At 50.9% G+C, this 18,307-nt stretch overlaps 10 protein-coding genes across 10 annotated transcripts; 5 read left to right on the top strand and 5 right to left on the bottom strand.

The window, feature by feature from the left end:
* Positions 1 to 658: 658 nt before the first annotated feature.
* CABS01_04018 (uncharacterized protein) lies at positions 659 to 2,233 on the top strand (the record flags this gene model as incomplete). Its single annotated transcript, XM_060537390.1, has 1 exon — positions 659 to 2,233. The coding sequence occupies one exon, from the start codon at positions 659 to 661 to the stop codon at positions 2,231 to 2,233; it is 1,575 nt and encodes a 524-aa protein (XP_060391648.1).
* Positions 2,234 to 3,709: 1,476 nt separating this feature from the next.
* CABS01_04019 (uncharacterized protein) lies at positions 3,710 to 3,946 on the bottom strand (the record flags this gene model as incomplete). The annotated part of the gene is made up of 1 exon (XM_060537391.1): positions 3,710 to 3,946. The coding sequence occupies one exon, from the start codon at positions 3,944 to 3,946 to the stop codon at positions 3,710 to 3,712; it is 237 nt and encodes a 78-aa protein (XP_060391649.1).
* Positions 3,947 to 4,416: 470 nt separating this feature from the next.
* On the top strand, positions 4,417 to 6,175 carry CABS01_04020 (uncharacterized protein; the record flags this gene model as incomplete). Its single annotated transcript, XM_060537392.1, has 4 exons — positions 4,417 to 4,696; positions 4,811 to 4,878; positions 4,946 to 5,310; positions 5,377 to 6,175. The coding sequence occupies 4 exons, from the start codon at positions 4,417 to 4,419 to the stop codon at positions 6,173 to 6,175; spliced, it is 1,512 nt and encodes a 503-aa protein (XP_060391650.1).
* A 176-nt stretch (positions 6,176 to 6,351) lies between these two features.
* Positions 6,352 to 7,536, bottom strand: CABS01_04021 (methanesulfonate monooxygenase; the record flags this gene model as incomplete). The annotated part of the gene is made up of 1 exon (XM_060537393.1): positions 6,352 to 7,536. The coding sequence occupies one exon, from the start codon at positions 7,534 to 7,536 to the stop codon at positions 6,352 to 6,354; it is 1,185 nt and encodes a 394-aa protein (XP_060391651.1).
* A 438-nt stretch (positions 7,537 to 7,974) lies between these two features.
* On the bottom strand, positions 7,975 to 9,086 carry CABS01_04022 (uncharacterized protein; the record flags this gene model as incomplete). Its single annotated transcript, XM_060537394.1, has 2 exons — positions 7,975 to 8,795; positions 8,861 to 9,086. 2 exons carry the CDS (start codon positions 9,084 to 9,086, stop codon positions 7,975 to 7,977), a joined length of 1,047 nt encoding a protein of 348 aa, XP_060391652.1.
* Positions 9,087 to 9,628: 542 nt separating this feature from the next.
* Positions 9,629 to 10,573, bottom strand: CABS01_04023 (uncharacterized protein; the record flags this gene model as incomplete). Its single annotated transcript, XM_060537395.1, has 3 exons — positions 9,629 to 9,884; positions 9,974 to 10,091; positions 10,153 to 10,573. 3 exons carry the CDS (start codon positions 10,571 to 10,573, stop codon positions 9,629 to 9,631), a joined length of 795 nt encoding a protein of 264 aa, XP_060391653.1.
* A 1,946-nt stretch (positions 10,574 to 12,519) lies between these two features.
* Positions 12,520 to 13,068, top strand: CABS01_04024 (uncharacterized protein; the record flags this gene model as incomplete). The annotated part of the gene is made up of 1 exon (XM_060537396.1): positions 12,520 to 13,068. One exon carries the CDS (start codon positions 12,520 to 12,522, stop codon positions 13,066 to 13,068), a length of 549 nt encoding a protein of 182 aa, XP_060391654.1.
* A 1,071-nt stretch (positions 13,069 to 14,139) lies between these two features.
* CABS01_04025 (necrosis and ethylene inducing protein) lies at positions 14,140 to 14,493 on the bottom strand (the record flags this gene model as incomplete). The annotated part of the gene is made up of 1 exon (XM_060537397.1): positions 14,140 to 14,493. One exon carries the CDS (start codon positions 14,491 to 14,493, stop codon positions 14,140 to 14,142), a length of 354 nt encoding a protein of 117 aa, XP_060391655.1.
* Positions 14,494 to 15,003: 510 nt separating this feature from the next.
* On the top strand, positions 15,004 to 15,852 carry CABS01_04026 (uncharacterized protein; the record flags this gene model as incomplete). The annotated part of the gene is made up of 1 exon (XM_060537398.1): positions 15,004 to 15,852. One exon carries the CDS (start codon positions 15,004 to 15,006, stop codon positions 15,850 to 15,852), a length of 849 nt encoding a protein of 282 aa, XP_060391656.1.
* A 1,360-nt stretch (positions 15,853 to 17,212) lies between these two features.
* On the top strand, positions 17,213 to 18,289 carry CABS01_04027 (C6 zinc finger protein; the record flags this gene model as incomplete). The annotated part of the gene is made up of 2 exons (XM_060537399.1): positions 17,213 to 18,119; positions 18,171 to 18,289. The coding sequence occupies 2 exons, from the start codon at positions 17,213 to 17,215 to the stop codon at positions 18,287 to 18,289; spliced, it is 1,026 nt and encodes a 341-aa protein (XP_060391657.1).
* Positions 18,290 to 18,307: the final 18 nt, after the last annotated feature.

Here is an 18,307-nt window from a genome sequence, read left to right on the forward strand (position 1 = left end):
ATTATTATTTTTATAATAATAAGACTTTTAGTATTTATATATAAAAATAAGTTATTTATTTTTAAATAATAATACTAGCTTATTAATAAGTTATTAAAACTATAATTTTAGTAATCCCTTAATAAGGGAGAGGGTAAAATAAAAAAAAGAATAGGTAAAAAAAGGGTTAAGGTTAAATAGTGCGGAATTCGAGGGTAGGGTAGCGTCTATATGTACTGCGGTAATCCTCTAGTAATGCAAAACGATGGAGTTAAACAGTGCAAATTCCTACTTCACAGTAGCCGTACCTGTGCTTACCACACCATCTCACCTCCTGGCCCTGGTCAACGTCCACACCATCAGCGCCCTTTTCGAGTTTAACTCCCGTCTAATATCCCAACCTCACACAAGGTCCCCCCTCCTTCTCTCACCATCTTCCCGACCAATTTCGTTACCCCTTCCAGCGCTACCGCTTCATATACCAAACACTCCCGCGCCAAAAGCTGCCTTACCGTCCTTACGTAGTACGGTCCTTACTCTTTTCGACCGACCATCCCTCACTCCCGCCGCCATCGCTGCCGATTGACGGACAGGGTCTGTCTATAATTGACAAGTTAGGAGCATATCAATAAGCTCCTTCTTCCCTTCCCGCTCCCCTTCTTCCCTCCCTCTCCCGGATATGCCACACCTCAACACCTCGGCCTACGAAGTTCCAACAATCAATATACCAACGAACGACTCCGGAGTCACGCCTCACATCATGGCTGAAGAAGGCGGCCACGCGCCTACGGGCGGTAACAACCACAACCCTGCGAGCGACAACCAGCACCACCAGGATTTCACCATCAAGCCGCGCATGACCGACTTCAACTCAGAAGAGCTGCGCGATACCATGTCCCCTACGGGCCCCATGACCCCGAACCCGTTTAGCAGAAAGAACACCAGCATTGACATTGACGACTACTTCACCGGTCCTCGCGACATTCTCAAGCACTCCAAATGGCCTTTGTTCATGCAAATGCACGGCAGCATTCTGCCCAAGATGATTGTTCCCCTGATCTGGATGTCTCTGTGGGCTGCCGCTATCACCGTCATCGACAAGTACCGTACGACTATGGGTGTCGACTCTGTCTTGCTTACCGTCCTGGGTTTCGTCGTCGGTTTGGGTCTTTCTTTCCGCAGTTCTACCGCCTACGAGCGCTACGCCGAGGGTCGTCGTTACTGGGCCCAGCTCATTCTTGCGACACAGAGTCTCGGCCGCGTCTTCTGGATCCATGGTGGTGACAATGAGGGTATCGATCCTAGACAATCGCTGCTCCGCAAGGTTGGCTGCATGAACCTGCTCCTCGCCTTTTCCGTCTCCCTGAAGCACAAACTTCGCTTCGAACCCTACACCCAGTACGAGGACCTCGAGCATCTCGTCTCCCACATGACGACCTTTGCGCAAGAAGCCACGTCTGCCGAGCCCGAGAAAATGACTCTGAAGAAGAAGAACTTCTTCAAGGAGACTGGCGAGTACCTCGGTGTTTCTTTCGCCGCCAGCAACCCTCGTAAGACCATCAAGAAGGCCTCCCGACCTCTCGGCAACCTGCCCCTCGAGATTCTCTCCCATATCTCTTGCCTCGTTGACAAGATGGTCGAGGATGGCCAGCTCAAGGTCCCTATGCAGCAGACTCTCGCCTACAACAACGTTGCCCTCCTGAACGACATCATGACCGGAACCGAGCGTGTCTTGACCACGCCTCTCCCCATTGCGTATGCCATCGCCATCAGCCAGATCACCTGGGTCTACGTTATGCTGCTTCCCTTCCAGCTGATTGACAAGCTCGGCTGGATCACCATTCCCGCCACCGTCGCTGCTTCCTACATCATTCTCGGTATCCTCTTTATCGGTCGCGAGATTGAGAACCCCTTCGGCGAGGACGTCAACGATTTGCCTCTTGAGGTCTACTGCGAACAGGTTGCCTCTGAACTGGACATTATCGCCTCATTCGAGAAGCGCGACCCCTACCGCTTCATGGAGTCTTCCCAGAACCTGCCCCTGTTCCCCGCTAGCATGGCTCCCTACCACATCTGGATGGGCCGTTCCGAGAACCGCGTCCGTGAGGCGATCAAGTCCAAGCACAACACCGTCTTTGAGTTCCGTAAGAAGGTCATTCTCGAAAAGGTGGCGTCAAGGGCCGGCAACACCGCAACAGAGAAGAAGCCTAGCAGCGAAGGCACTACTACTATTAACGGCGATCACAATGTCTAAACAGACCGCCTGTGCTTTCGCTTTGCTTCGAGTCTTTTCTTCATCTCTCTTCCTCCCCTCTATTTGCATCAGAAAGGGTTTGGGCGAGAGGGGTTTCAGCGATTTGCGTCAAGGAGCATTTACGGTACGGAAAAACAAAAGATTCTTTCATACATGGCCCCGACAGGTGGCTTTTTGCGGCATAGGAACGGTTTCGGATCTTTCTTTTCACTGTAATTACCTGACTCCTGGATGGCATAAAAGGACAGGTGTGGTTTTGAGCGCGGCATTTCCTCTCATGGCATTGAGACGACAACAGAAACAACATACCAAAATTGAATGCAAAACATTTCAAAAAGGACTTTCTTCAGAGTGCCGAGTGAACTATATTGAGCAATATGCAATCGTGTCTTGATCTCGCTGCTGACTCTCATACTCGGAATAGGCATTGTTCCTCCACCTTGACGACAAAATCACATCCTCGATCTCGGCCTGGGCACTATCGAACAACGGCGCGGGCCGCCCTCCGTAAAGTGGGTGTGCGAGTGGGTTTCCTCGGACCTCGATTGACTAGGGTCTGAGGCAGAACGTCAGACCAAGCGGAAACCAAATCAAACGTATAGTATATGCGCACGACTTTTACTTATAGGTTACCTTGGATCGAAACAAGGGGCCATTTCCTCACCTACGAGAACCACGACGTCGACTCATGGGCCATTCTAGACTTTTGCGCAATGCTCGATCTTGCGACTTTGCTTCCGCCCGGGGGCCCGGCGAATGGTAGTCGACCCAGGCTCGGGGCATCGGTCATGTTCATACCCCGGTCTTGCAACCTCTCGGAGATTTTCCCGGTATGGATATCATACTTGCCTCCGGCAAGCCGAGCCGGCCGCCCGTCGATGTAGCGCCCGGCTCCGCGTTGTTTAGTTTGGGACCGGAAGGTGGATTTTGACGCCAATGGAGGGGAACGCCACGTAAACGCCACGAGAATCAGTGTCTTGGGACGGACCCGCCGGTGTAACCGAGATTTTTACATCATATCTGTCCACCTGCTCAAGCAGCCATGCCTGCCATGGTAGGGCTTTCATCTGACAAGGCGTGACAGGTCGATCTGGTCGATTCCGAGTCTTCGGACCAGATTTCCGGGTTCCTATCGATCGCCCCCAAGGGTCGCTTTCTCCACTTGGCTGAAGACACCGTCGCGCCTCACTACGTATGTGCCTTGTGTGCGTACTTTGGTGTGCGACAGGATCCACGGAAGAAATGGACTGAACGACTCATTCCCTACGACTCAATTGTTATCCTGAGGAAAGTTGCAACGATTGGTAGCACCGGGGAGGTTCATGTTCGTCGCACGCTGAATTCGGAGCTGGTTCGTGCATGGACTCTGTTATCGGCCGATATTTCTACACGGCGCCTTGTAGCGGGCGAGACATACCGCTGAGAAACAGAACATGTTCAAGTGCTGAAAGAAGCTCAGGACGTTTTGACGAAATGCTAACAAGTTACCGGCTCCCATTCCGAATTCGGTGGTTCGAATGCGGCCATGGGAATGGGTACATGTTTCAGGAGAGGCGAAAGTTCTTCTACGATGAAGATGAATTTGATACAGGAGCAAAAGATGGACTGGCGTGACTGAGTGTTTACTTTTATCGAACCCAGGTGGGAAGAAGATCCAGCCACGAGTGGGCGCACTCTAAGCGTGGATTGATTCGCCGGATCCGGAGCGGCCATCGTGCAGCCGGGGACGCGGCGTCTGAGACATTCTCTTTCCGAACGCATGCCGGGAATGGACTGAGGCTCGTGTAAGCGCCGAAGTTTAAGCCCGTGGCGTTCTTTTGCGCGTATATGTGGTAAAGGCCTTCCCTTTTTCACCTTGGACGGCCCTACCTGTCTTTTCTGGTTCTGCTCTTCTCTTCGTTTTTCTCAATTCCTTGTTCTTGTCTTGAACTCTCTTGCTTTTGTTCGACTACATGCTGTCATCATTCACAGTCGTGTCTGAAAAGGGTAATATCAGTTGAGGGCTTCAGGTCCCCTAGCTTCCAAGCAGCTCGGAGGGGCTGCGAAGCCAACCTCGCACTCGCTTGGAGAGAAACGAACCGAAACACGACTGGGACTCCCGTCGCCCAAAAGGACGGAACCCAGATCCCCGATGCGCGTCTCGAAATAAAGATTGAAAACAACCAGGGCATCGAGATTACTCAATGTTGATCTGGCCTGGGCTAGAAAAGGAAGACATGGACGTGTCTTCCAATGAGACCACCGAGGGAGGCTTCGGCTCGACGCAGATGCAGGCGCTCTCTCACGAGAGCCTCGCTCACATGATGCTCGGCGTTATCATCGCGGTGCTCGTCGTCACGACTGTTTTTGTCGGGCTGCGGATCTACGTGAGGGCGCGGGTTATTAAGAAGTGGGGTGCCGACGATACGATGGTGACGCTTTCGTTTGCTACGGTGGCTTTCCATGGAATCATGCTATGTTTGGGTAAGTTTGTGATATTGAACTTATTGGATTTAACCGCGAAGGAGTAGGTGTTCAGATGGAGAGGACAATCATGGAAGGACACTGTGTGGGCTGACGTGGGTGAGAGGGACACAGGTACCAGATTCGGACTTGGAAAGCATGTCTGGATGACGCAGGCACAAACAATTGAGAAAGCTCAAAAGGTAAGCTTTTCCAAACATGGTAATTCCATCCTTGCCTCGGATGCTAATTGTACATGCCTAAAAACAGCTCGCAATGTTCATAATGATGATCTACAGCATCGCCTTTGTCACCATCAAGATCGCCTTCCTCCTCCAATACCGCCGAAGCTTCCCTCTTCTCATGGTCGAGATGCTGTGCAATGCGGGCATCGCGTTTCTCGTTCTGTTTGGAGTATCCTTGATGGTATCGGCGGGCATCACGTACAGCTTGGTCCTCAAGCGCGAGATGACGGATTCGCCCGTCAGTGTGTTGGGATGGTGGCTTGCCAATGCGTCAATACACCTGCTTACGAACATCTTCATCTTCGTTCTGCCGTTACCGTTGCTCGGAAGGCTAAGACTTCGGCGAGTGGAGAAGCTGGCTCTCGTCATCAGCTTTACCTTGGGGCTACTGTGAGTTAAAACCCTTTGTTCCTTCATGAGAAGCTTTGGTAATAATGCGGATTTGTTTCCGCCCAGAACATGCGCAGTATCCGTCATGCGGATCGCATATCTCCCAGGGTCTTTTGACATGGTCGACATGACGTACGATGGGATATCCATCATCCTCTGGTCCGTCGTAGAACTCTCTTGCGCAGTCATCTGCTGCTGTATCCCCACCCTCCGACCGCTCGTTGAACAAAAACAACGAGGCCTCACCGACGACTACGACGACGCCACCATCTTTGGCGGAGGCATGTTCAGAGAGGACATGACTTTCGGCGAGGGCCCGCAACGCGTTCTCCCAGGTATAAACGGGGTCAACAACGAGAGGATATCGTCGTCCATCAGCTGCGCCTCGGAAACGGGCATGAGGAAACCCGGTCCGACCTTTTTCTGGCTACGCACGCGGAAGCAGAGCGACCACTCGAGCATCAATGGTCTCGACGACATTGAGCCCGTGCCCATGCCTCTGCACGCGGGGCCCATGATGGCGGCGGCCGCTGCCGCGATGCCGGTGGTGGAGGTTCACGGGGTCCGGCGGGAGAGCGAGCACGGCATCATCGTTGTTGAGAGTGAGCGCGTCGAAGGGGGTGTGGAACGTGAGCGTGGGATCCCTCGACGGGCGAGCGTGAGGAGTAGTTTGCGGAGTGATAGCAGTCTCGGCGTGGCGCTGCGTAGGGATCTGAGTGTGAGGAGGCATATGAGCATAGCGTTAACGGAACGGGATTCGGATGATGATGTGTACTATTTTGGCGTTAATGAGGAGGACGTGGACTTGGAATGCCCGACGCCGCTGAGTCCGCCGCCAAAATGTCGGAAGTCGACTAGCTCTTGATGGGTCGAAGGAGGTCTGTGTAGACTTTGTAAAACATACTGTACAGCATTTGGGTGGTATGATTTTCGATTCTTTCATGGCGATTTGGAGTTTTGCATTCACGTGGCGGGATCCAAGGGGATAAGTTAATGATGAAGAACATTTTGGATCTACATGCATTTAAAACCCGCTCAGTATCAGTCTATTCGCAGACCAGCATCCTTCAACAGAGGTAAAATCTTCTCGCCAAAGTACTCCAGATCTGGTGCAAAATTATAAAAGTTGATCTGGACACCATCAATGCCAACCTTGTGTAGCGCATCCAGCTGCTCAACGACTTGCTCCGGCGACCCAATAATCTCAATATTCCCTCCCAGATTCAACCCCTTATTCTCCTTGGCATCCTTTCTACCCCGCCAAGCATGAGCATCACTATCATACGCCCCGTTCGCCGTTCCAAACTTCTTGGTGCCCGCCTGGATCTTGGCTCCCTCGGCGATGCTCTCAGCGTACGCCCATGCCTCCTCAGGCGTGTCTTTCGATACAATGATCGGGTTGATGATGATCTTGACTCCGCTGCGGCCCTGGGCTTCTACAGCAGCCCTGATGTTGGCAATATGGGCCGGCAGGGTCTCGAGCGCGCTGTCAATGTGCGCCGTCCCCGGCGAGGTAATGAAGATTAGGTCAGAGTACCGGGCGGCGAATTCGATGCCTGCGGGCGAACCCGTCGCGTTGACGAGGATCGGGCGGCCAAACTGTGGCTTCGGCGTGATCCACGCATTCTCGACGCGCCACGGCGAGACTTTACCCTCGTACGAGATGTTCTCCGTCTCATTCCAGAGACTATTCACCACGTCAAACAGCTCGCCAGCCATCCGGTACCGCTGATCATGCTCAATGCGCTGCCGGCCAAACATCTCGTGCTCCACGGCCCGATGACCCGTAACTACATTGATACCCCAACGGCCCTTGGCGATGTGATCCAGCGTAGCGCCGTACTTGGCAATATGTAAGGGATGAAGCGGCCCGTAGAGGACATGCATGGTGGAGATGAGCAGGATAGATTCCGTCACGGCCGCCATGGCACCCAGGGCGACGAAGGCGTCGAGCGAAGCCTCACCGTCGTAGCCGCCTTTGGGGAGCCACTGGGTGCGGCTGAAGGCGAGTTCGAAGCCGAGCTGTTCGGCGCGGCGGACGAGGGCGACGTTGTAGTCGAAGGTCCAGGTGTTTGTTGTTGGGTGGGTGGAGAAGTTGATGTCTTGGAGGTTGAGGAAGAGGCCTAGTAGAAGAGGTTGGCGGGAGGCTTTGCGGAGGGGGCTGTCTTGAAAGTCGAGGGGGCCTTTGAGTTCTGGGCCGCCTTCGCGGACTGAGGTTGCAGACATGGTGGCAGAACAATTGCAGGCTTCAAATTGAGTGATGATATGTAGTGAAGCAGGAACGTCTTGTTCTCATGTTGAGGTTATGTGATGAGAATGAGAGCTGAGGCGTCTTGATATACGTGCTGTTTCCTCATTGGCATTTGGCATCATGCGAGTTGGTTATGTAAGTTGGAGATGACGCGCAAGTGAGGAGCAATGTCGAGATCGCATCTTGCGCCGGTTCATGTGCATGATAATTGCCGACCATCTCCGCCATCGGCCAACTTTGAGCACGCCATCGAGTGTTATCTCAATCCTCCACTACTTGCAACGGCGTATGAGGTGCGTGATTACTACTGTCTACATGTACTAGCATGTAACTTCCGATTGATAGGATGTTGGTGCCAAACTTCGGATAATCAACTGACGTTTAGACTTCATTAACAATTCGAGGTTTAGATTCTAGAGCTTCAATCTAGCTGCCTCAGACTTGACAATGGTCGGCACTTCATCTTCCAGACTCTTCTCCTGAGGCTTCCATCCGAGAACCTTCTTCGCACGCAAGGCAGAAGCCCGAGAGTTCAAACCCCAACTAGCTGCCTCGAAGCCAGCAGATGACTTGACGGCCTCGTCATAAGACAACTCCCGTACCTCGGGCTCTTGCTTAATGAAGCCCTGCTCATGTGCTGTCTTCCCAACCAGCGTCGACAAGTCACCCCAAACATGCTCGCCATTCTCCGTGAGGAAGTATCCCTTGGCACCCCAAATCTCCTTGTCGTCCTTTCGAGATTGGTCGAGCGCGGCCTCAACTAGCAACTCAAACACCACGCTGAGGTCATGAACGTGAACGTTGTTCCACCGGGTAAGTCCCTTTCCAATACGAGGACTGTAGCCCTCCTTCAGCACAAAAGTAGCCAATTCGTACACCTGACGGCCTCTTCCCGACACGGGGCCACGTCCTTGGCCATAAATTGTGGGAGGGCAAATAATGGCAGTCTTGACGGAATCGGTGTGCTTGTTGCCGGTCTCGAGGACGATCTCGTCCACATTGCGGTGGAATGCGGCAGCTGGCAAATTGACGAGCTCGTCAACGCCATCGTAATCGTTGAAGACCTTGTCGTCGTGCTCGCCAAACGTCTTCTTCACTTCCGAGTCGAAGTAGGTCAGGATACCGGTGCCGCCTGTGTGCAGCCAGAACCCTGGCCGGGATGGCGAGTGGCCTGATACGAGTCCCTTTGCAATAGCCTTGGCTGCACCTGCGTGGTCTGAAGAGTCGGCGGTATCTGAGCGAGGTGAGATGTATGTCAGTGAGGGGGTCTAACTCGTGTTTGAGATATAGACAACTTACGAAGTACGACATCAGCCCATGCTGCCTCGCGCTCCAGGGTTTCCGAATCATCGAGTCCCCCAATGACAATCCTGGCTTTCGGGTACTTCTCGAGCACCTTGTCTGCCTTTTCCTGTGTTCGGATGAGAAGCGCGTATTCGAACTCCGGGTGCTTCTGGTAAAGCTGGTAAAGGGCGTCGCCGCCGATGTAGCCCGTAGCTCCTGTGATGAAGATCTTGGCAGTCATTGTAACGCTTTGTATCGTGTACCGTGAAGATGAAGAAGCTGAATTGAACTTTGGGCTCGCCTTATAAATGGCGAAAAGTGATGTTATCACTGGCGTGATTTACGTGTGACTTACGTAGCTAACTGTTGCTTTCTTCTATGACGTCGGCGTGGATTTCTAATCGTGAGTAAACCGCCCCCGGAAATATGTTTAGCCATCGAGGGGCACGGGAAGTGATTTCCGTCTTGCCTCTCCCCACCGGTTTGCGAGCAATCATTGGCTTCTGTCATGTTGAGAACGACCTCTAATGTTTCTAGATGTATCGCTAGTTGAAATAAGCTTATTTTCCTGATGGCATGAAGATTATCTGCTTTTGCTAGGAGAGCCGTGCGATCGAGTTGAGGCTGCCCACGTAGGCGGGGTATCCCAAAATGCCCCTCACTTCTCATCCTCACACGGTCCCACCTTCGTCAAAATCTGAGATGGCCCCTCTGAGCATACCAGAGGGAGACTACAAAAAGACATTCTGGCCATTTCTATCTCTGGCTGTGCAGATGCAATACTCAAATGCGGCACATCTGCTCGTTCATGAAGAATACATCCATGTGTGGCTGTAAACTTTCACAGTCTCCCGATTGGCAGATTCCAGCGCCGCAAAAGTCTTCATATCTGCCACAGCGGCCATAGATACTGCAACAAGTTCCTTGCTTGCCAGCACACTTGCGATTCCCGTTTGCATATCCACAGGTCCCATCGGTGGTGTACACCTTGTGGCCCCAGCAAATACCCTCCCAGCAAGTGCCGGGAGCACAATCTATGCTGAAGCACGGTGTAAAGGGTCAGCATCTGCGAGTTCCGATGATAGACAGCCATCAATAGCAGGAAAGGGTCGGGACTTTATCACTTACTCTCTCTGACCACATCGCCAAGTCTCGGAGTTGCAGCATTGCCCGTCAGTCCCGACACAGGTGACCCCCGGGCGCGACGGACCACAGATGCCATCCCACGCCCTTTTCGGTTCAACAACTAAAGCAGGTAGAAAGATAAGTTTGATTACAGTCAAAACTCGTGCATTGGGGTCAAGTACATCCACGAGTGCAGTATGAGGCGCAAGGAAGTATGTTCCCGCAGTCTCGGTCCAGAGAAGGGTTGAGGAGGAAGAACTTGTCTAGGGTAATCCCGTAACGAGTTGCGAGCTCTTGACAGGTCTCCGGGCCCACGTTCTCATTGGTGTCGCTAGTATAGCGACAGTTGATCTCTCCGGGCTTTGTATCGGCACCTCTGATCCCATGAATGGTTGTGTGAGTTGTGCATGCGCGTGGTCGTGAGATCGTGGCCGCGGGCCGGCCGGGGGTTGTGGAATCTTCCCAAGTCACCGGCTTGCATTTTCCAGTGCTAGCGAGGCCAGATGATAGCGGAGTGATGCAGTCCACCGTTCTGGCAAAGAGAAGGATCGCAAGACTTGCAATCCCGCCGTTTTCGAAAACACTACCAGGCTTAGGATACATTACGACTCCGCTTCGGGGTGAGAGTTGATGCAGGGAAAATGAAAGCAAGTATCCGTGTGCTTGGCGAGCGTTTTAGTGATACTTGTGCGCTTATGCCTGAGGAGATTTTGAAAACGCAAACTCCGCCAAGTGGCTAGATCGCGAGAGCACAAGACTGTTCAAAAGAACTAAAGAAAGTGAGGTAGTCTAGGGAACTTTTGTTAGTCGCCATGACAACATTAGGCAGCAGCCTCCCGCTAAAAGTAATACGATGGTGGCTGATACGGGAAAGCAGCGAGCATCAATAAGAGCTCTGTCGCATGCTAACTCCAGTCTCTATCTCAGTAGTCCATGGGCGATAACAAGCTGAGATTGAAGTGGTCTGTGGCGGCTCGCTTTTCGGTCGTACTTGTCGCCATGTCGTCGATACCCTCAGCGCCTCGCAAGAACCGCCTCCTAATTGGGAATGAGCCCTTGAACATGTTTCACGCATCACTTTAGAGGGTGAACAAATGATTTTGTTTCTCGATGACCGTGTAATTATTTGCAGTGGTATTTGTATTCTTTACGAGTCATTTAGGCTGGAGAGCAATGGCGGGGCCGCTCCATATTAGCTGCCGAAACCCGACACCGAAACCGAAGGGGAATCGCTCGCATCATTCAAGATACGCGAATTCGAAATCCTGGTCAACTCAACCCCATCGATTTCTGCCAGAACGGAGAGAATTGAATCTCTTGCCGGACGAGGATGGTTGAGTCAGAACTGCTGCATGAAGTAAAAATCGACGTGAAATCGTTGCTTAATGCGGCGTAGATAGCTCGTAGTCAGAGGAGCAGCTGGAACCTGCCGTGATGGGCTTCAGTTAAGCTAGACACCTGCCGACATCACCTGGAACGTATTAGACAATCGAAACACCTGGCGAAAAAAATACTAAGTAGTAATTTGCGCACCCGAATTTGGTAGGCAAATCGAAACCAACGCAGCACTTGTCCAGAAATGAGAATAACTCGCCGGAACGGCACCTCAGTTCACCATGACAAGGGGCAATGAAACACCTGCTAGGGTCAATGCCTGGCGGACACTGACGCCAAGTAAAAACACTATAAATATACGCTGGTAGATTTCGGTCTCTTCCGGTGCAGTACAACTGCCACGGGGATCCAGCATTGGTTACATCAGAAATCAACAATTGGCGGAGTTGACTTGTGTACTAATGAAAAATCATCTTTAGCTCGGCTGGAGTGTAAAACGAACCACTCCGTCGAATGAAATGACACTTGTCGCGGTGAAAGCTTGATTATAGTACACTATATCCGGCGAATCCGGGAATATCTCCAACCCAGCACTGATAGATTGGCATGGCTATCAGCGTTGGCCTGACTAGATTCTTTCCATAAGACATGACTAGTACCCCTGTGATGTCAAAGGTCTTCCAAACGTAGTGAAAATACCTCGCATGCATTCAGCAAGTAGGTAGCATACCACTGTGTTTTATCATGTTCCAGTGCCATCCTTTACTCCTCATCTGCAAAGAAGGACTCAAAATAGGATCGTTCAATCATGGCGACCGATTTCTATCATCAAGCACCATTCCGACATTCAGAAAGTATCCAAGTTGACTCCATGCCCCTGACGGAAGGGCGATCGTCATTGAGCCTCGGTCTTGCCGCTTTACCTACCTTAAATGACGACGGGTCTTACCTCGAACTTAGTTCTGCCTTTTCATATCTGTCAATTTTGAGAAATGGCCTATGGAGCGGTGTCACATGAAGTATATCTGGCGGCTTTCTTCAGTGATTTATAAGACATGAGAGAATATAAGTGTTCGTTGTATCTCGTTATATCTCATGGAAGATATTTTATCAGACTAAACGCCTCTCACTGTGCCTCAACCACTTGCCTTAGACTTTTGCATCACCAGCCTGAATCTTTAGACTCCTGCCTAGGCAACTGGTCTCTTTCAATCATGTTGCTTGGTTACTTCATTTTTACCCTACTATCTATCGTTCTTAACGTCACCAGCGTCTATGCCACTCCCGGCCACAATGGAGACATAGCAAAAGACGTATCCTTACACAAGCGAGATGCCGAAAAGCTGCAAGCAAGGCTGGTATGCTATCACAAACAATCTTATCACGTAGCTATCGTGATCGACCGCGACGAATATGACGTATCCTATCGCTATCACGCGACCCAAAAGGGCCAAACCCGAACTTTCAAGCTCGACCGCGATCGCCGTGAGTCAGGCAGCTACGTCGATTCTCTGATTCCGAAACTTGTCGCCAATATTCCCATCAACGGGTACGTCGACACCTTCGACGAAGTCGACGAGCTTATCAATGACACGGATCTCCTCCCCTCAAACGGATACGACTGCTGGCAATACCTCAAGAACGCGCTGAATGCAATGCGACAGAGCGGCTGGCTGACGCAGTCCGAGATGGACTCTGCCTATGACGAACTTCTGCAGAAGGCTCAGGATAATGGTATGACCTTGACTTGTCAGGCTCTTTGAGCTGGGGGATGGCGACCATTCGAATTTGCTCTCATCAATATGCGCGAAAACTTGGGCTATAGGTAACATTCAGATTACTCGGCTTAGAAGATGTACTAGAATACATCCTATCTGTATATGAAAAGAACTCAGAAGAGTATCAATAACTTGAAGAGAAGGGGTTGGTAGCAAACCGTATCAAGATCCGGAATGTGACACTTTTGGAAGTTCGTGGGATGCAACAAAATCCATCAAGCGTTGAATAACATTTACCAATCATTTTGAAACATGGCCTTTGAGTACTAAGGCATCATGTCTTGACCTGACTACTTGGATACATATCCTGTCATGTTCTCAAGTTGAACATAATGAAAAACCGGGACCCCCCCCCCCCCCCCCCCCCCCCCCAACAAAAAAAAGAAGAAGAAAAGAAAAATTCTACGATGTGTTAAATAATCTATTGTATCTTGGACTCAATGTGATAGTGATAGTCACAAGCAAGATTTGACACAGGAGTGATATTAGTAATAGGAAGTATTCCCAGGAGTTGTCAAAAGGCTTAAATCGGTTGGTCAGATTGCGTTCCTAGGTCCATATTATATGATCGCTTTCCAGAGGGAGGTAGATTTTCTGCGATGATACGGATGAGTTATGAGACTAAGACGTCCGAATACAACATAAAAGCATCATTCATTTCATCCGAGAAGCTGTGGGGAGGTCAACATTGCATGGTTGTTACGTTAGGTAATGCTGTGCTGACTTGTACTTGAGCTATCATGGTTGATCGGAAACGACTACATTACCTCACTAAACACCTGCTCAGGAAGAGCTTGCCAAAGAAATTTTGCCTGTATAGCGTGGCCGAATTAGACTATTCTAGCTTATCTTGTCTGTTCTCGGATTATCAAGTATACGTCCGCTCGGGTTTACAAGGTCATTATGCTTCACCGCCTCCCCCAAAGCTCAGATTGCATACCTGATTCTTTTCAGATTTTCCTGACAGGTTTTGGGCAGCCTAGTGCTATTCTATCTTGATATATGTAACTGTTGAAGTGTTAATCAGTAGCGCCTTTCATCCTAATCCTCTTTCAATCACTGCGCATCCGTAGGCCCCTTCTCGCCGCTTGGAGGCGGAGCACCAGCTGGCTCCTTGTCCTTAGGAGGCGAATCGCTGATCGGATCCTCTTTCACACTGGGTCCAGCCTCTTGACCGAAGCACCCCTGCTGGTCTGTAAGACCGCCGTAAAAGCTTTCTCGGTATGCGGCGTCCAGGTGAGCCTGGAAGTTGGCGTCGGTGAATGGCACTTGAGTCTTTTCGTATTTGACATCCGACAAAGCTTTCTGCGCAGCCGCGGGAAGAGAGAACCAGCTGACGACTGTGCGCTCAAACACCTTGTCTCCATCAGCACCCGTAAATGGGGAGAAGGCGTTGTCGTGAATCTGCATTTTGGGGTGTGTCGTGACTTTCCCCAGGATCAGAATCGTGCAAGTGTACCAAAACCATGGTCTTGGAGGCGAATTTTTCGGAGCAATGACTGCTAGGTCTCAAACGTTAACCGCAACTTCAACTTTATTATGTGGCCGACCTGAAACTAATATGAAATTGAGGGACAACTGGATAGGGTTGGGAGGTTGCGTGTATCGCGTCTCTTAACCGCCCTTAGCCTCAAGTGAAGTCACTTGAAAACCATCCGTTTCGGTTATGACCGAATCAGGCCGGCGGTGGGATGAATGAACACTATTATGGTGAGTAATTTCTGTATTCTCCGGTCATTCCGTATCAATCTGGGCTACAGCCTGGACAGCCCAAAAGAGCAGCCGACTTCTGAGGAAAGGCGTCAATTATATCCACCAGAACGTGCTTTAAATCGAGACAAAACTTCTTGAAAACGAAATGGCTTGAAAAGATCGTTGTCCAGATTTTCACACTTTCCTTCTCTTGTAAATCTCGTCACTATGCGCTTCTTACTTTCGACTACCATCTTTGGCCTCCTTCTCTTCTTGAGTGGCTTTGTCCACAGCGCTGCAACAGACATTGATGCACTGTCGCTAGCAGAGCGTTCAGGTACCTCTGAAATCGTCCGTCGCGGATGGAAGTTCAAGAGCATCTTTAAAGGCAAGAGCAGCAAAGGTTCTAGCTCAGCCCAGCCAGAACAAGAAGTCGAGTCCGAATCAGACAATGAAGAGCAAACGGCTGCAGCCGATCTAAGCGACGCCGAAGATGGCCGTGTGCCTGATATCACAAAGAGAGGCTACATCTTCCAAGCTCACCGCCGTTCGGACTCTGTGAGGGTCGATGTCGGCGTCATGATTCCTTCGCCCCAGGACTGGAAGCCCGACATGTTCTGGAGCATGGATGACATGGCTGTGTATCCAAGCGAGAACGAAATCAGAGTGTTCAACGCGATCAACGAAGACGACCCCACGCCGGAGCCGCGCAAATGTCGTTTCCGGACCATCATGATGGCCACTTGGAAGGAATACTCGAACAAATACGTCTCGGAGCTCGAATATGTTAGCTTTGCCAGCATCACGAACGAAGACGCACTAGAGTCGATCAAGCAGGCATACTTGTGGATGGATAGAAGCCAGGATGCGGGCGAACCAAATGAACTCCAGATCGACAAGACTGAGGAGGGAACCGATGAGCGGAAGGCATTCAACTGGCTCGTGAACCAGAATCCGCTTGGCCGCGCTGTTCGAGGCATTCCGTCAACCTTCACCGCGATGGACGATAAGGAAATTGACCGCGTGGATCTCTGGACCAGTAACGGAAGTAGATACATCCGCTACCGGCTTCGTTGATTCTTACTGGGCGCGGAGATATGTTATCGATAGACTTGACTCAGCTCAGGGTATGCAATCTCAGCGACTTCTTCCTAAATTATTCGTTGGACGACCTTCTCGATCCGACGGATTTCCAGCTTCGTCAACCTTCGATTTTCATGTAATCACAATTCTAGGACATTCCGCTTGGTGTCTAGTTTTTATGGCTTGTTCTTGGAAGACAAAAATGCAAGGGAAGATTCAACGGTGTATGTAGACTAATGGTATTCGCCGTCATGAACGCTTGATCAGGGTAAATTACCAAATCTGTGATCCTCCGTTGAGCTGATGCGACATAAGCGCAAGCTCTGAAGGGCTTAGCAGACAGCTGAACAGTGGCTGCCTAATCCAAGAGAGTAAAATGACATGATGACAGTCACAGCCACTCCGACAAATCCTTCAGGCCGTTTCTTGTGTCATAAGCTTACGTTCTAGTTCTCCATAAGAGTTCGGCGAGACGCTCACTGGAAAAGATCAGCCCTGCATCCCAACACCCCAATTATCACGAACATCCAAAACATTTGGCATATACTTTTTGTCTCACTCACTCCGAAAGTCAAGACTTTCCATCATCGACAAGCCCGTCTCATGGTCCATTGGCCTGACCAATCAAGTACTTTGGACGTCGCTCTTCATTGTTGGCTGGCCTGAGCTATGCTTATATTGGTTGGCTCGCATTGGACCCCTGTCGCCCCGCAGACGCACCATGAAGGAACATCCGAATTATTATCTCCAGACGCCAGAATTCCTTCTTCTCCGCACACGCGCCTGCCGTCGCCGATGTGTTTGTCGACATTCCACGGCTAGGTTAAGCCTCCCACACCCGCTCCGGGGTCATGAGAACCGCAGGTGGCTTGCCCCGTTATCGCTTCGACGGAGAGGCTGGCCAAGTGGGGTCGTGGCCTTAGGTACGCAGACGGCCTGAAGCAGAAACACGATGGCTCGAAAGGGCAGTCGGAAGACCAGAACTGGCTGCATAACATGCAAGTGAGTGTGCCTGAGAGTGTCCATTTCATCGATCGGTACACAGTGAAAATTGAGAACTTGTCTTAGATGGTACCTCGTATCTAACTCTTCATGATCAAGTAGGATACGTAAAGTGAAGTGTGACGAGACCAAGCCAACCTGCAATCGCTGCGCAGCCACCGGCCGCCAGTGTGATGGCTACAGTCCGGCGCCCTCGCCAACAAACAAATCCCAACTCCGCCGCTACCGACCGCACCATGTCTTTCCGGGAGCAGACGGGGTCGGGGAGGGCAGAGCCTTGCAGTTTTTCTGCGAGGTAGCCGGTCCTTACATGTCGGGTGCCGTGGACCCTCATTTTTGGCCTAAACTGGTAATGCAGTTCACCAGCTTCGAGCCTGCCGCGCGCCATTCTGTCATTGCCATCAGTACCCTCTGTGAACGTCTACAATTCCAAGAGGACATGGATGAAGAGATCCTCTTGAAGGACGATCTTTACGCCTTGCAACATTATAACACAGCTATCCATGACCTCAGGACTATGACCTCCCCTGAGCGAAGTCCTGTCATACTGCTGGTGTGTCTGCTGTTTATCACTATTGAATTCCTACAAGTCAACCGTGAAGAGACGGTAAAGCACTTGAAACACGGATTCCAGCTTCTGAAAAGCACAATCAGGGACTATGCCTGGACTAAGGAACACTTACTGCCTCTGTTTCGACGATTGAGCATCTACGCTTTCCTGCACGCGACCGATCCTATAGACTTTCCCAATCTGGAAGGTCTCGAGCATCCGATTCCCAGCAGCTTTTCAACATTTTATGACGCCCAAAGAATGGTTGACGACATCTTCAGCCGCACCATGCGGTTGTTGCGGCATGGCGACCCTTATAGAATATACCCGGAAGAACACCAAATTGTGCCGCCTGACCTACTCGATGAGCAAGCCAGTCTTGCGTCATCACTAGATCAGTGGAAGATACTATTTGATGCATTTGAAGCCCGGCCCGCATCACCACCGAGCGAGCCTGTTCCCGGGCAAGAGACTCTAACAACGGCGTTACGATACGTCATTGTGTCACGATATGAGTGTTGCAGAATATGGCTGAACACGGCGTTTGGTGACAAAGAATACGACTACGACAGTCACTTGGCTGTATTCAAAGCGATGTCCACAGAAGCAGGGATAGTAGATCCGGAGGTCCTTGCGACTTTTGAAGGGTCTCCTTATTTCACATTCGACACCGGCTACCTTCCTTCAATTTCGCTAATTGCAACGAGATGTGCGCATTTGGAGGCGACATTAAAAAATCTTAGACTGAAGCCACTTCCAGGCCTCCCGAGAGAGAATATGTGTCTGCTAGCCCAGGCCGGAGATTGTCTGTGCGAAGCGTTACCAGCATCTTTACGGAACCTTAGTCGACTGGAGATTGCGGAGTCCAGTAATACTTGACTCTACTTGGAGAGTTCT

Source organism: Colletotrichum abscissum, assembly GCF_030869225.1.
Source record: "Colletotrichum abscissum strain IMI 504890 chromosome Unknown Scaffold_7.1, whole genome shotgun sequence".
Classification (NCBI taxonomy): Eukaryota; Fungi; Ascomycota; class Sordariomycetes; order Glomerellales; family Glomerellaceae; genus Colletotrichum; species Colletotrichum abscissum.